The 16,397-nt window shown below is 48.4% G+C and overlaps 1 protein-coding gene across 1 annotated transcript; it reads left to right on the forward strand.

Moving 5' to 3' along the window:
• Nucleotides 1–3,483: 3,483 nt before the first annotated feature.
• On the forward strand, nt 3,484–13,823 carry LOC149340458 (acetylcholinesterase-1-like). The gene is made up of 3 exons (XM_089551256.1): nt 3,484–3,583; nt 4,133–5,668; nt 13,599–13,823. Coding segments are annotated over exons 1-3 (1,698 nt in total). The 5' UTR covers nt 3,484–3,581; the 3' UTR covers nt 13,759–13,823.
• Nucleotides 13,824–16,397: the final 2,574 nt, after the last annotated feature.

Here is a 16,397-nt window from a genome sequence, read left to right on the forward strand (position 1 = left end):
CATTGTTCAGCACTGTCATACTGTGGAAACAGTGGCATTAAATGTCACCGAAGTATGAAACCACAAACCCGAGAGTACCCAAATTTGTGTGAGGGATTTAGGTATACAGCACAACGCTGTAGCCGCATGTCCCTTTATTCGTTATGTCTTATCTTGTAAGTTGTTCTACATGCCTCAGCAGCTATGCGGTAACTCTTACGGAGCCTTAATGTTCTTTCTGCAACTGTATACGGGTCATTAATGAGACCTGTGGAAAGATTCAGCATAATCCGCTTTCGTACCCCACTGTGGTTCGCTAGAGGTACGCCGATGATTTTTCGCTGCCTGCGAGAATGTTTAAAGTTTCTACACGTATTCAACATTGCTCAAGGAGGAGGAGGTGCAGGATAAAGGTTCTATTGTCGGCATAGAGTTACAATGGTGTAGGTCACAACGGGTTGAATCCTTCGTCCAGGACTCTATTGGAGGCTTCAGAGGCCTTGGTTCCTCAAACATTCGCGAAAACAGCCATCACGGCGCTGTGTTGTTTGACGTTACATGAGTCGAAGCTGTCTAAGAGCAGATCTTCACTTAGGGAAGAGAGCTGACGACTATATCATGCAGTCCCGCTTGAAGCAAACAAAGACATAGACCACGAGTATAGGCTTCGTCGGTCAACCACAAGCGGAAGTGAGAGCCATTGTTCCGAGATAGCCTTGCCTCCCGAAGACCCCACACTCGAACTAATGTTTTACTTGCAAGACTTCAAACATCCCTTGTCGTGTCATCTTTCTGTGGCCTGTGGCAATTAAGCCGTACGGCAAAAAGAAAAACAAAATAAACCCCTTGACGACTACCCCAAAACTAAGCACATAGCTTCGTTTCCCTTTTCAAATCATTGCGAGCGTCCTTTTCCGCTGCATCCTCTCCCCAGCACAGTGCCTCTTTGACTGCTTCCAGCCATTGTGTGTCTATGACATGCAGCGTTGCGCAAGGCACAGCCGGCGTCGCAGAATTCGCACGGCTGTCTCGCACATAAGCATGGTCAGTGATTGGCGCAGTGACTATTGTACCACTACATGATGCGTGAATGACTAGCATTGGTTAGTGACAAGTCCCTTTCACGGTTTTCACGCGCGCCTTCTGATTAGCCCAGTGGAGGTACGGCTCCCGCAAGGCTGCCCGATTCTGGTGAAAGCGACCATTATATGTGCGCTACATTACATGTGTGCAGTCTCGGCGCGAGTCGCTGAGATAGCATCTGCGTTGATGGCCGAAGAGTATGCCACCATTGGGCGCAACGGCGTCGTTGAAACGCCCGTGTAGTACCGACGCATGCACGCTGCGGCCGTGGACTGAGAACACTCCAAGCATCCGCCCCGCCGCCGCATAGTTGCGCGTCCAGGCCTTGTGTAAACGCGGAATGCGTGACGTCTCGCTGACCCGCTGTGGGTCATTCGGATCGTGACTGCTATATTTGTTTCTTTGGGCTCCCGCGTGATGCGTCAATCCCCCTCCCGACCGACCACCGCACAATGGCCGGTTTCTGGAGCATCGCGTCTCCGAGTGAAAGCCTCCGCATACGCTGTGGTTTTCGTTCGAACGAGTTTCGCTCGGGAAAAGAAATACACACACTTATAACCGAGCGCATGGGGACAGTAGATGTGTGCCAGTTGCGCGTCGTGACCACGGAGCAATCGGAATTCGAACGATCTCTACAGAGCCGAAAGGACGCACACGCGTCGTTGTGTAGCTGCCAACGGCACGCGGCAACGATGGGATACACAGCCGCTTGCTGAACGCGTTTTGAGCACTCTTCAAGAGCTGTCGGCCTCTAGCAGTCAGTATCAATGGCGACTGGGAAAGACTCACAAAAAAAAAACAGTTATAATATATTTGGATAAGTATACAAACCACATAAATAAAACAGATAAAGTCTCTTGGGCTTCTATACTTGTTAAACAAACCGCACTCATGGTATTCTAACGCGATGTCAAAATACATCATTCTGCGAAAACAAGCAAACGGAAGATAACTTTTTCTCTGTTTCTTCTTTCACTCCCACCTTCATCACTTCTCTTATACGGCGCGGTTCAGGTGTCCACCGATATATGTGAGGCAGATACTGCTTCATTTCTTTTCGTCAAAAACCAATTTACCAATTTACTAACATAACTGCTCAGGACCCAACTATGACATCAGTAGAGCAACTACTCCGGTGAAGTGGTGGTCCCAGGTTAGAATCCCGTACCAGGACGAATTTTTCTTTAACTACGAAGTTTCTGTGGAAGCTGTATAGCTTTCTTTTGTAGCCGTACGGCTGCGCTTGGGTGTATGTCAATGAGTAATTACTCCCTTGTTACAAATCTGCTGCACCTTGGGGGTTTCCCTTAACCAAGTGACCAACTACCTAGCTTATTTCGGCGAGTCGACTCAACTATCTGCGCACTCGGACACGCCAATTTCACCTACTCTCGCTGCGAAGTGTTTCGTCCTACGCGGGCTGCGACCAGCGCGAGAATCGATCCAAATATTCGTCAACGAACAATGCAAGCGTGCTACGCCCAATTTACTCGGCTCCAGCGAGCAAAAGTAGCAGCTCGCGACATTCTCTTCGGTATTGTGCCCGCTTTGCTTTTACTTCCTCTTCGGTATTGCGCTGTCACTACAGTGAGCTTACACACTCCCTGTTCTCGGCAATTCTTATGGCATGACTTACGCACGCCCGCACTTTCCTCTGCATCCGAACCGGACAAGGGCTGTTACGTGCTCCATACAGCGGCTTTCCGAAACCAGTAATCCGCCGCACGCTCAAGATTTCTTGTCTGGCTCCGGCGAATAGATTCTCGGTTATGCGCCTGCGTGCGGTTGTTGCTGTTTTGACTCAACGCCCCCCCTGCCCTCTCCTGCATCTCCTCCGCGTTCCAGCAGCACCAGCTACAGCGGTGAAAACTGGGCTTGCGTGCAGCAACGTACCGTGCCGTCGCGCTAAGGCCCGTCGCTGCCGTCTCGTCGTCAGCCGCGACTGTTTGGGTGCTGACGTCCCGCGTGGCCCGCTTCTTTCATCTCGCTTTCCTCGTTAAGAAAGGGGAGGAAAGGGAGGTCGAGAACGGTGGGGGGGGGGGGGGAAGGGGTGTACCTACCTTTGTATGAGAACCGCTGTCTGCCGGTCCAGGAAGACTATTCCCTTTCCCGCTAGTCCGCGGGCGAGGAGGAAGTTGAGGGGTCACCCCGCGGCCGCCGTAGCGGCGATCTGGGGTGTGTGCGATCAAAAACACACAAGCCCGCTTGCTGCAGCTCGTCGTGCGAAAGGGGCCGGCGCATAGTATACGGCGGTAGTAGAGGAGATACGCTCACCGGCTTCAACGCGCGCGCCGACGTCGTCGGCAAAGCGGCGAGGGTGGACGGCCAGGAAAAGTGCTCGTCTTTGTCTTTCCCCCACGGGATCATCGACGAGCGCGCGCGTGCCGGCGTCAGCGCATCGGCGAGCCACGCACCCTCCCCGAGGCGTTCATTTCGATCAAGCGCCTCAGACAGCCGCACGCGCAGTCGCCGGCTCCGTCGTTCCCGCTGCCGTCTCCCAAAGGTGCATCGATAAGAGAATGTGAGTACATCGTTTCTGAATTCGCTTATAGTACGATGCAAGAGCGCGCGCTTCAACGCTCAGCGTGTTTGCGCCGACAGAGCCGTTTTAAAATGAGCTAAAGTCGAGGAAAACGTTTAGTAAGCTGCTTCGCCCCGATATGCGCACAATTTGCGGGCTAGACGAGTGAATTATGAATTCCATTTGCTTGCCTAAATATAAACCCACAAAGCAATTTTGTTCATTGCTGCGGAAAAATTGAAGCTGTGGATATTTAATTTTTTAGATATTATTTCATGTGCTTTTGTGTTTCGTGTGCATACCTTTAAAGTCTTCACTATCCTACAAGCACAACGATGATGTGATATCTGCATCGGGAAGTAAGTTGCGCACGTTGCCAACCAGTTCATCCTATACTGCATGCATAAAAAATAGGCTGCAATGTAAACTGCGCTTCCTGTGTGAAAGCCGGCACGTACGCGAAGTCAGCCGTGAATAGTTGCACATAGTCTCTAGCTACGGAAAAGTGCGCACGATGACGCTCTATTTACGACCTCACTGCATTTTCAGGCGAGTACACAGGCTCCTCGCAGCGGCTGCGCTGGTGCTTTCGCCAGCCATCGTGATCCCGACGGAGGCCAGGATACGAGACGATCCGAACCAACCGTTCGCCCACACAAGGACTGGTCTAGTTCGCGGCGTACGCCTAAGCGTCGGGAACAGACCGGTGGACGCCTTTTACGGAATACCGTACGCCGAAGCACCCCTTGGATACCTGCGCTTTCGGAAGCCACGGCCCGCGTTACCTTGGAAAGGAATCTACTATGCAACGCATAAAAGGCCCCCCTGCTCGCAAAAGTCCTGGGAGCTGACGCAAGGATTTACCATCGACGCCTCCAACACAACCGAGGACTGCCTACACGTCAACGTGTGGACGGCCGCTCGGTACTGTTTCCATCCGAACATAGGGTTGTGCACTACCAAGGCCGTAATGGTCTTCTTTCACGGGGGCGGCTTCCAGTTTGGCGGCAACAGCTACTCTCTCTACGACGCCAGGTACTTGGCCCTTTTCGGGGACGTCGTGGTGGTGGTGCCCAACTACAGGCTCAACGTGTTCGGCTTCCTGAACGCCAACGTGTCGGAGGCGCCGGGGAACATGGGCATGTATGATCAAATCCTAGCGCTGGAGTGGGTCCAAAAGAACATCGCCATGTTCGGTGGCGACCCTAGCCGTGTGACATTATTCGGACAAAGTGCCGGCTCGGTTTCCATTGGCTACCACCTCCTGTCACCGCTCAGCAGAGGCCTGTTCCACAGGGTCATAATGCAGAGCGGTACACCATACTGGAAGGTTCCCGACAACACCTTCACGGGCAAGCTCAAGGTGCAGCAGCTCGCCGTCGGCCTCGGCTGTCCCGTTGGCGAGAGGGGCAATGTGCTCGCCGAACCCGGAAAGGTCATCGACTGCATTCGCTCCAGGAGCCGCGCTAGCATATTCAGGGCCATGAAGGAAGTGTTCGGCGTTGAAGAACATTACATGATCCCGGCCTACTACAGCGAGTTCCTGCCTTTCGAACCAGTCATGGCCACCGAGAAAGGTCAGTTCCAAGACGTTGACCTCATGATCGGCAACGTCAGGAATGAAGGCACCGGAATAGTGGACCACTTCTTCTGGAAGATCTTCAACTTCAAGGACTACAGCAGGATTACCGTGGACGAGATATGGTTTTACAGCCTGCTAGTGTTTCGAGTGATCTTGGGCAAGAATCCTGCGCCCATCCGCGAGTTGTACCTGAACGATCTGAACGAGTCGGATTCTTGGCTGGCGCTGAATCGCCTGTCCGATGCAGTAGGTGATTTCAGCCTCATCTGTCCGTCGCAGCTGTTCGCCGAGGCATTCGCGAAGCGAAAGAACAACGTGTACTTCTACATATTTAACCATCGCCCGTCGTTCAGCGTGTACCAGCCTTGGACAGGTGTGGCGCACGGTGATGAACTGGGCTTCGTGTTCGGCTTCCCGCTGCTCTACCCGCAGCATTCGACTGACGAGGAGAAGATTCTCTCCAGGCGGATGATGCGCATCTGGTCGACGTTTGCCAGAACAGGGTAAGCACATGTGCCTTTACTCGGAGCCCGTCGAACACAGTTGCACGTTCTTATATTACAAGCGACCAGAGTTGCTAGTTTCAGAAAGATATTTTGACCTCTAATTTGAAGTACTTTCTACGAGGAGTGTGTTCGACAACAGAAAAACTTGCTGCTGATGCTGCGGACACTACTTCAAATATGTGAACAAATATGTGAACGAGTTAATATTGCTAAACATTTCTTCACTTCTAGAGAAGAGCGAACATTCGAAACTAGAAATCTACACAGAAAAATAAGGAACGCATGATGCCGAATTTCAGTCAAGACTCGACTTCGGCGGTGGTTCATTTTTGAAACTTTTGGGCAAGACATGTGTGTATATACCACCCAAAACTTCATCATCGTTATAAGCGCAATAAGAACGAAGGTGCTTGCTTCAATTACTGACCATTGTAATGGCGCACAAATTTTTGGCAAGTCGCTTTGGGACGTTAAACCCCATAAACCAACCAACCAGATCTGCTGTTTTTTTTTTTTTCAGAGACAGTAGTCATTAATTTGAAGGATCATCTAAAAAGTACAACTTAAGTTAGCTCGTTACAGCGATTGTGTTTTGCATTCGTCCAGGTTAGAGTACTCCTATGAGAAATATCGTGTGTACTCGTGCTCAGTTTATGCATGTCACCAAGATTTGAGGATCTGCTTTTTTTTTCGTGTTCTATAAGCTCAATTACCCATGCAAATTTTTCTCACCACGCCGACCTCTAGTTACTTTCTGACTGTGTGGCCCTGTCTTTCCACGCAACCGGCAAAAAATCTAATGACGTGAATAAGGATCGCTTGCGGATAACTTGCACTATTGATTCCTGTGTAATAGGAATGACGACAGTGACAAAAGGCTTTATCTGTGGCCTACAGTGACCAAACAGTTCATAGCTTGCATGAACGCGCAGTTGTTTTCAAAGCAGCAGTACTTGAAAGGGTGCATTGATTACTTTAGGCAAGCTGAAATGAAGTGTCGCAAAGACGCAGCAGAATCAACTTCAGCATGTGCAAACAAGAGCGGGTTTAATTTGCTGACTATGCACAATCGCACATAGCCGATACTTCTATGTGAAAGGAACGGCTGGAATTAACAGCATCCTCTTTTCGGCTCAGCTAGTCCTTCTAGACTGGTTAGAAAAAATAAACAGTTCGATGAAGCGAAGTACGTGCCACAATCTACAATCACTGAATGTTTTCGGTTAAAAAAAACAAAAAAAAAAACAAAAGCAAACTTGCAGCATGTTGCAAAGCCACAATGGAATAGATTATCTTTCTGTTAATAAAGTGAGGTATGCACTGCTAAGGAGACAACACTCTGCATTTGTATTCTGTTTATATATATATGCTGACCATTGAATCCGCGCACAGCATACCAGTGCGAAGCATAGTGCCATGCTCATTCAAACTGCTAACTACTCAGCAAATATAGCCCTCGGCGTTTTCAGATTACGTTAATTCTTTTCTTTAGAGGACTCGCTTGGTCATGATAATGCAAGACTGTTAGCCGTAACACTATAGTTGTTCTACCAAAGGCGAATGCTGGCGTTAGGAAATTTCACCTCGTTAACACTGCAGAGTGTGTGCGCGCGCGCTGCTTTAGTCGCCAGCGCATTAAAAATCGAAACATGAAGCGTTGTTAACTCTGCGTCAACGCAAGAGTTTCGCCATCGTCTCCATCAGCGTTCCCATTTTCACTAGATAAGTGAAGTGGCGCAGCAGGAAGAGTAGATTCCACTTTGTCGCCCACTTGTGCAGCTTATCTTACCTTCCAGCTACTTTTCTTTTTTTTTACTGTAGCAGACTCAGGCTGCATAATAAATGATACTTTCATTGCGTGAATGAGAACAAGCGATAAGGGAAACTACGTGATTGTTTTGAAGACCTTATTACCAAGCCTGAATCCGAGTTCTCTAGAGAGAGTAAGACAGTGTTACTTGTGTAACCAGTCGGTTATGCGTGGTGAAAGGGCTAAAAAAAAAAGGAACTGGCGTCTGGTTGAAAGATAGCCGAGAACAGGACAGAGAGCATCGGTGGACCACACGTATGTGTCAAAAGGAAGATTGGTTTCACAAACGAAAATAAAAACACGTCCTCGCGTGCAGCCAACAAAGCGCAACTTCTAAGGCAAACAAAAGGGCTGCTGATAAAACAGCTCTAGGTGCAGGACCACCTCTTGGGGCGAGGTGACTCCAGACTGAAATCAGATAAAAAAAAGAGCGAGAGAGTGAGAGAGCAGTCGTTGCCTGAAAGATACGAGAGCAGGAAACGCACAAGAGACGAGATCAAACCGAGCGAATCGCTCTGACTTCCGTGACGAGATTTTCCTTTCAAGGAAGACGGAAGCTGAAGAATGAGCCGCCGCAGCTGGCCCAAACACAGATGCGTTCTGCTTTAGTTTCGCCGCCACGCTGCAGACCGAGGCGTTTTCTTTTCCTTTTTTCCTTCGTTGTTGAAATGAAGTGCCCTCCTAACTACCGCGAAAGCTTGTGCGGGCAACCGCGTGGACAGGAAATATTGCCGTTGAAGTGTTTACGCTCTAAGTAGACCGCCACCAGCAGGAGGCAGAGCTCTCGCTGTGCTTTCAGTGCGTCCAGGAAGAAGTGGCGTTGTGATAAAGCGCGGCGACGGTGGCGGCGATGGGGACGACATTGGTCGCGGCAATAGCATCTTGAATAAACAGCGCGAACGAAGACGAGCACAAAAGACAAGAAAATGGACGACACAGCGCTGGTCTTTTCTTGTCTTTTGTGCTCGTCTTCGTTCGCGCTGTTTATTCAAGATGCTTAACTAACTAGCCCGCCAAAACGTGTTAACGCGGCAATAGAAAAGAAATTTCTATGCTGCCGTCACGGCAGGTTCATTTTGCGGATGCAAATTGACTTCGCCGTCTCCTATAGCTCGCGAGTTACAAATGAACTGTTAAGAGGTTTGTAGTGCGTTTCTAGCAGCGATTTTACTTTTTATTTCTGCGAACGTTTTCGCAGCTTGGTTCACGTGCTTCCGGCTTGCTGCATGCACACGCTGGGGCAAAATATTTTGAACGGCACTGTGTTGTGGCGAGGGCCACAGAAGGATTACAGCCACTGTGGGCTCACACAAATCTTGGTTGCTCATGATTTTGACGAAAAGTAAGCGCACAAGACGACGGGGACAAACGGGACAGGGCAAAGCACTTTGTCCTATCTCTCTCTCTCGCTTGTCCCCGTCTTCTTGTGCGCTTACTTTACGTCAAAATCACACAGATCACTCACTCAAATAGTGTTTCTGCTTAATATACGCGACCGACTTGGAGTAGAGGAATATTGTGCTATCACAGTGCTTATCATTCTGCGGATAAAATTCGCACGACAAGTCATACAGTTACGCGAAAACTATTTCGGGAATTATAATATCGGTAAAGAAACGAAGAATGCAAGAGTGGCTTAGAAAAGTTGCGAGCGTGCTGGCTGAGAAACTGATCTCTGTCAAAGTTGAAAAAAAAAAGAACATCCTGTTTTTGCTCCAGGGCTCACGTAAATGGCATTCTTATCGCGCAGCAGAAGAAAGCGGAAATTTTGATTACTAACTACTACGACACGACATCGTTTACTTAGGATAAAACCGACTCCCAACTACCGCTGTAAAAGACAGCCCGTTTGATCGAAACGTCGGCCATCATTTCTGTGAAGTCGTTCCACTTGTTTCATCTTATTGCGTGAGGACACGCTGTCTGGGATGAACAGTATCGTCGTCTCAGTCATCTGTTTTCCGTAGGCAATGCCCCATAGCCACAATTTCTGCGTCCCGAGGATGATCAGCTCTGGTCACGGGGTCCAGCTAGACTTCGCAGTGAATGCACTCATTGTGGGGACTCCCGGCCGCCGGGTTCCGCACAGCTTCCGCTATCGCTATCTTTTTGCTGGGAGACGGTAAATCTCTAGGAGCAGTTTCGTACTTCTATGTTGCGAATGTACCACCGACTAGCCGTCCACCTTGACTTTGGAGCAAAGAATGAATCAGTCACGACATAAACGTGTTTGTTTTCGCGTGCTGCAGGCGCGGAAAGTAGCAGCCTCAGCGCTCGTTGCTTGGAAGCCCGAGGTCAGTGGCACTGTCTTAGCGAGAAGTCGTGCCTGCCCTCTCCATAGACTCCTTTAGCTCCGCTATCCGCCGCCGGCACGCGAGCCCGGGAGCACGAGTAGGTCGGCGAACAGTCGGGGCCTGGGGGCATAAGGCGAGAAGCTGGCAGAAAGAATACAAGGTTGCTTAGAGAAGAAACATTATGGTAGATGACTGTCAATTAGTACCCGTTCTAGCGAAAGAAATACAGCAGGAATACACGGAGCATCCATGCTGGCGGCGCTGGAACCGGCACACACAATATTCGCGCGGTAGTTGTAGGCCGACTGTGTAGTTCAAATCGTACTGTTGAGGGTGGGATTTCAAAATATCGATGTCACTCATCACGCATTTTTTGAAACCGTCTCATTAAAGACAAGTGTCTGTGAAGAGTGAATGTGAAATTAACGACAGAGTCAAAAGCGCTATAGACGCATAAAGTTTTTCAAGTCTTGATTGAGAAATATGCTTAAAACCAGTGGCTATTTTTTCTTAAATGCTAATTAGGGACTTTGCACAGTTTTTGCTGCTGCGCGGACGTTACTTTACACTTTCCCAACTGTACCGCAACAGCGGGCAGCAAGTGCATTGTAGGGTCAGTTCTGCTGTTTCCGCACAAAACATTCAGCACAGTATCTTGGTGGACACTTCTTGGTGGGTACGTACACACTGATTTCATTTGATTGAGCGAATGACCTCACCCTAGTCCCTGACGCGTCACCCTTCGTGCGAGATGTTATTGGTTTTTTTCGAGGGACGCGCCGCTTGAAAATAGTGTCGAGAGCTCAGCTTTGAAGTTGAATTCAGTGATTAGTAACTTTCGTGATCCTGATCAGTGTCATCCGATCTGTCACAGCGGCATACAGGGATCATGCCTTGGCGCTTCCGACACGAACAGCGTTCAGTACAGCCAAGCTTACATCGCGGTGTGTTCCTGATGGAAGTCATCATCATCACCAGCCAAACTACGCCGATTGCAGCACGAAGACCTCTCCCATATCTCTCCAATTAGCCGGGTCCTGTGCCAGATGCGGCCACTCTATCCCCGCAAAATTCATCGCATCCACCTTCCTTGTTTTCTGCCGCCCCCTGCTACATTTACTTTCTCTTATCATCCTCTCCGTTGCCCGTAATGATCACCGTTTATCTTGCCTTCGCAGTCTGCCCATCCCTTCGTCTTGATTTCGAGTGTATGTAATTAGCGCACGTTTGTTTCCTGAAAGATAAAAAAAAAGATTAATCCTCGCCCCCTGAGGCGCCGGAACAGGTCACATATCGGCGAAAACTCAACACGGAAAGCTGCAGTTCCTGTCAGTTCTTGGTCCGATGGCGAAAAATGCATAATAAACTTGTGCAGTACGTGCTTTAAACCGACTCTGAAAGCTTCAGAACCCTGATGTTGCTTTTAATACTTTGTTATGTGGCGCCTCCTTCCATAGTGACATATCTGCGCTTGTGTATTGATATATGTCTGCAGGTTGTTTCAAAGTGCCCAAGGTGCACGATTCACGATTTAGGTTCATATGAAGGACGCTTTCGGCACACATCGACTTTCAAATCTCTGGAGGGTAGGGATGACTCCCGTCATCATCCTTCCGGGCCTTTGAAGTTGTTAGGGTACCGTCAGTACCTCACTATACTTCTCGGTGATACGTACTGTGGCATGATCACTTTTCACCAAGGCTGTACCTGTGCACGTACAAGCAAGAATTGTGTGTGGCCGCGTTCTGGAGCCTTGTCTTGTGTGAAAATAGCTTGTGTGCGAGCAGCATTAATCTATTTTTCTCTCTTTCCGCATCCGTGGACACGACGATACTAGTAAATTTGTTGGAATACGGTGGCAGCGGCAGGCTGCCAACTCCAGTGGACATAACTATAGTTGGCTGGCGGTGGTGGTGGACCAGTTATGATGACGATGATTCTGATGGATACAAACTCCACCAGTAATGAAATTGTAATCCCTTCGGAGTTAGCTGACACTCAGGGATGTTTGTTCTCACTTAACGAAAGAAAGGGGAGCTGGTGCCGTTAAAGGCATCAACGCTTCCTCACACATATTTTATACAATACGAAAAAAAAAAAAATGCATAGCGAGTCGCGAAACAAGGCGTAAGCCTGTATTTTCACAACGTGCCGTAACAGTGGATAACTAATTCACTTGTCTTCCAGCAAATGCCGCAAGCAGCCTCTACGATTCCTATTCTCTACTCGAATTCAGCTATAAAGCTGCTATTTTAGTTTACACGAAGCCAACAGCCTGAACACAAACTGACATTAAAATTAAACGAGGAATGCGCTGTGATTCACAACACAGTATTTCGTAGCTCTATAGCAATAGTACCTAAATTTGGACTAAGCAATACACGTGTTTACTGCGTTCCGCTGAGCTAACCACACAAAACAAAAAGCATGAATTCTGAGAGAATAAATCTACAAATTTTAATTCAGCTGACCATTAGAGGCGGACTGCCATAGCGTACGAAGAGACAGCAGGAAACCAAGCGACACCATATCGCAGCAGCAGATGACACTCCAGCGTTGATAGTCATGTGATTCTCAAATGTCAAATTCAAAGCACGCGTCAACTGCGTTAGTCAGGTGAACGGAACACCGCGCCATGGCATGCGTGTACATTTTTTGCCTGCATAAAATTTGTTATAACCTCAGACATATGAATTTCTGCGCGGAGTCAAAGCTCGAGTTATCTTTTTCCTCACACGTATACTTGTTCTGCTTTTGCCTCTTGTCTGCTCAGACTTCCTTAAGCTTACGTTTTCCTTTCTAGTTCGCACTCACGCTTCCAACAATTTGCGGCACAGCATTACGACGAGAATGGTATCGGTGTCAATGAAACACCGATGCGGAACAGAGATTCTACCTTTAGCCCGACAAAGAGGAGAAATGTGGGAAGGAGGAAAGGTTACTTTTACAGGCTTTCACGGATGTGTACGGTTCGGGGACGCACATCCTTGCAAGGACAGTTATTTTTTATTAACGCGCTCTTAGTTTCCAAACGAATGTTGACCCATTTTTCCTAGTGGCACAGGGAAACAACACTGCGATTGTGTTCTCTTCTCTATTTCTTGTCCTTTTTCGTCGCTTCCCCCCAAAATAACTTAAAAGTCCCCGAGCGCGCCGTTTTAAAGTTTGTTTCCTTTATATGTATTCGCTTTGTGCCGAGAGGCCAAGAACCATGCATGCCTTGTCACTGCGGTACACGTCGAGCTGTTCGACCGAGGCCTGCGCTGTTTGACATCTACGCTGCAACTTCTGCTTTTTACCGTCGGCAATAGAAATGCGCTCGGGAAAGAATTTACTGTAACGCTATCTCGCATTTCTGTTGACTGGTAGTAATGCCAGCGGATGGAGCATTCGCATCCCCTCATATTGCAAGCGTTACATGCAATTGGCGCTTGCGTGGCTTTTCCGAAGTATTTGTTTTTTCCCCGCACTCCTGCATCCCGCAAACTTTTCCTGCCGGCTGTAGGTATCCTAGGACGGCGTTCGTAGCGAAACAGGCTTTCCAGGAACTGCTTCGTTTCTTGGGGGCATTGTGCTTTTGTGATAGGACTACGCCGCATTCGAAGTCCTTACTTCCTTTCTTGACACTCTGCATTTTTACCTCAGCCCTGTTTTCGCTTTCTTCTTTGTATTCCCTTTCACCTTTCCTTCAGTGCAGGGAAGCGAACGGGTACTTTCTACTTGGTAACTTCCGCGCCGTCTACCTTTTCACCCTCTCACTCTATATATAAACGTTCTTGCAAGGTGGGATTTGCGTCATCCTCATTATTCCGCTCATTCGCAGGAAGCCACCGACGGTCGGAGGCCAGCTGTGGCCGAGGTTCACACGCGACCACGCCTTCCACCTGAACATCAACCTCAAGAACTACTCGCACGGCATCGACTTCCGGAAGAAGCTGTGCTCCTTCTGGAGGAAGTACCTAGTACCTTCGGGCTCGTGGTGACGGCGGTGACCGGTCATCGCCGTAGACTCACGCGCGCACATTACTGTGTACAGTTTCGCACTCATGCCCTGATAAATGTCTCATGTGTTTAAGCATAAATATATGTAAATATAGCGAAGCACCCGCAGGCAATGACAAGAGAGCTTTTGGAAGAGTCGCATTACCGACTGTGTCACTCCACCTCGTAGTTCAATGAATATGCGTGGCTTGCTGGACAAGACGGTACGGATTCCCAGGCCACAGTTCCCACGCCACATGGTCTTCTTTCCCGCAGTAGGGGCAAATGGGGCAAAACGCGACACTTTGTTGCTTATCGCCAATTAACTTCTAAACGTGTGAACATACTTAATTGGATATTTAGCTGGCATGACCCCTAGCATGCTCGATGCAACTGGGCCTGAGGCTGACCAGGCAAGCCTTTTTAAAGCAGAGAAAAAAATTTTGAAGGGTGTCATTGTGAACGAGAAAGCAGTCGAAAAAACTCGCAGAGGTTTAGCGCTTGTTAAACCTAGGTTACGCATGGTTTGGCGCCGGAGTCGGTCCGGCGCGCGCCTCACCCATGCCAAGACTGAGCGGCCGGGCGCCAGCGAAGCAGCTGTTGGTACAGCAGCGGCGAGGCTCTGAGCAAGCGCAGTTGCGGTGCCTTTCCACAGGGAGTCACGTGGTACGACGTCACTTGCAACACCACCACTCCGCCGGCTCAAGGTCAAACGCGCACTAAACTTGACCTTGGGAGTTGTAGGGCGAAGAGTAGCGCTTTCGTTCGAAAAGAATGGAATTCTGCATGCCGCATTTTTCAAAACTGTGAGGTCAACCGACCAAGCGTCCGCGGTTATCGTAAGTATTTAGTTACTACAATTGGTTATTGGTCTTGAGCAAAAATTTTTTGGTTTTGAGCAAAAAGGTTTTTGCGAGGGAATTACTTTAGCAGCAAGATACATGAGGGCAAAATACGACAATATCGTGTCCTGCGGGGCCTAAAGTAAGGATAATGGCTTAATTGCTTGCTCCAAAACTCAATCCTTGTATTATCACTCTTTTGGATGGTTTTTACGTCCTCCCCCCCCCCCTCATCAATTTAATGATGAGAGGGGGGGGGGGGGGGGGCACTGACCGTAGAACAAGCTCTGTTCGGTCTGACAAGGCAGTAGGCGAAGCAAAAACAATCTTAGCATCAAAAAAAGAAAAAGATAGTGAAGCAGCCCGGTAACTGAAGGAAAGATGTGTACGCAGGCTACACGCAGAGCCTCGCTGTAGAAGTGCATGCCAGTAGTCAGTAACGAATCACAGAATAAATCAGTTCTGGGTTTCTGAGCATAGGCTCACTAAGTGTGTGTTCGTGCTTATGGAGCGAACTTCGTTCGCATTGCCAGCAAAACTGCGCAAGACCTTAATTTTGGAAGGGCGTCTCATTTTGCCCTGCGTTTCATCCCGCGTGGTTGGGCAAAACGCGAAATTGCGAAGTTTTTATTATCATTCAATTTTACAGTGTTCCCCTTAAGCTGGCCTTTTCATATTTAATGAGCAGGACGCCTGGACGGTAGCAAATAATTCGGTCTTACTTTATTTATTGATATCTGTGAATAATAAAAATAGGGCGGTGATTTGCAAATCTTTGTCGTGTTTTGCCCCGTACTCCCCATATTCTGGCACTTAAGACACCTATGAAGCTGTCAAGGTTATCAGAGGAGGGAATGGTACTTTACCTAACTTTTACATAGATTTTGAGATTCGTGGGGGTAGGGAATTCCTCAACAAACGGCTCAAAAGCAGGCCATGTGGCCTGGGAACTTTTGAAGCACCTTGTACATATTCCAGCAGAGAAGAAACCAGTGGGAAAGGAATGCGCAGAAAAGGTAGTGCCTACGCAGGACAGCACTGGAACTCAAGTGAGTTCAATCATTTGTAGAAACACTCCAAGATAGCAAGACGTGCCTGCGTATATTGAAATAAATTTTAAAAAGTAACACACAGTGGCTCACACATGTTTGCTAAAGCAATGCTGTTATTCACACGTGTCAATTAAAGACGGCCTGATAGAAACTTACATTTTTTTCTCACAAATTTCATTGATATAACCACTGCCATCTTATCTGAAATTTTATATCCCGCTAAGGCCGTGTTCTGCTCTAAAAATAATGCTCATGTTACTAAAAACAGGAGCACAGGTGCACCCATTTCAATGGCTATGAGGAGGCGCTCTTCAATCTGATTTTAATGAAACGTGGTCCTCCCGCAGCCTATAATTGGTGTACACATCAACCTGTCTGGCAGATGTATGCTATATCGTAAGACAAAGGAAAATATACGATCGCTGAAACGGCGCGTGTTCAACAGAGGCTGTAACGTGTAAGTGTCGTTGTGTGTTTTGCCTTGTGTGTAGGTTTATGCGCAGTGCATCACCACAGGTGGGATGTGCGGGGGCGCATGCACATGTAAAACATTTTACTGCAGCGTGCTGCAGCAAAAGCGAATTCATATCCTCTGATGCGTCGACGATATATTCGGTAAACATTGGTGTAGTTGTGGTGCTCGTGAAGGACTCGAGCATGCTTCGACTGTATTTTTTTTTCTGGCATTGTAAACAAAGGCGCATCGATCAGGCCTATTGCACTGGCCGAGAGTCTGGTATGTCGTCC

The sequence above is a fragment of the Amblyomma mixtum genome, chromosome 6 (assembly GCF_055824585.1).
Source record: "Amblyomma mixtum isolate Tamu chromosome 6, ASM5582458v1, whole genome shotgun sequence".
NCBI lineage: Eukaryota > Metazoa > Arthropoda > Arachnida > Ixodida > Ixodidae > Amblyomma > Amblyomma mixtum.

Coding starts and splice junctions, on each gene's coding strand:
- LOC149340458 (XM_089551256.1), top strand. Junction 5,669..13,598: donor TCGACGTTTGCCAGAACAGG/GTAAGCACATGT, acceptor GCTCATTCGCAG/GAAGCCACCGACGGTCGGAG.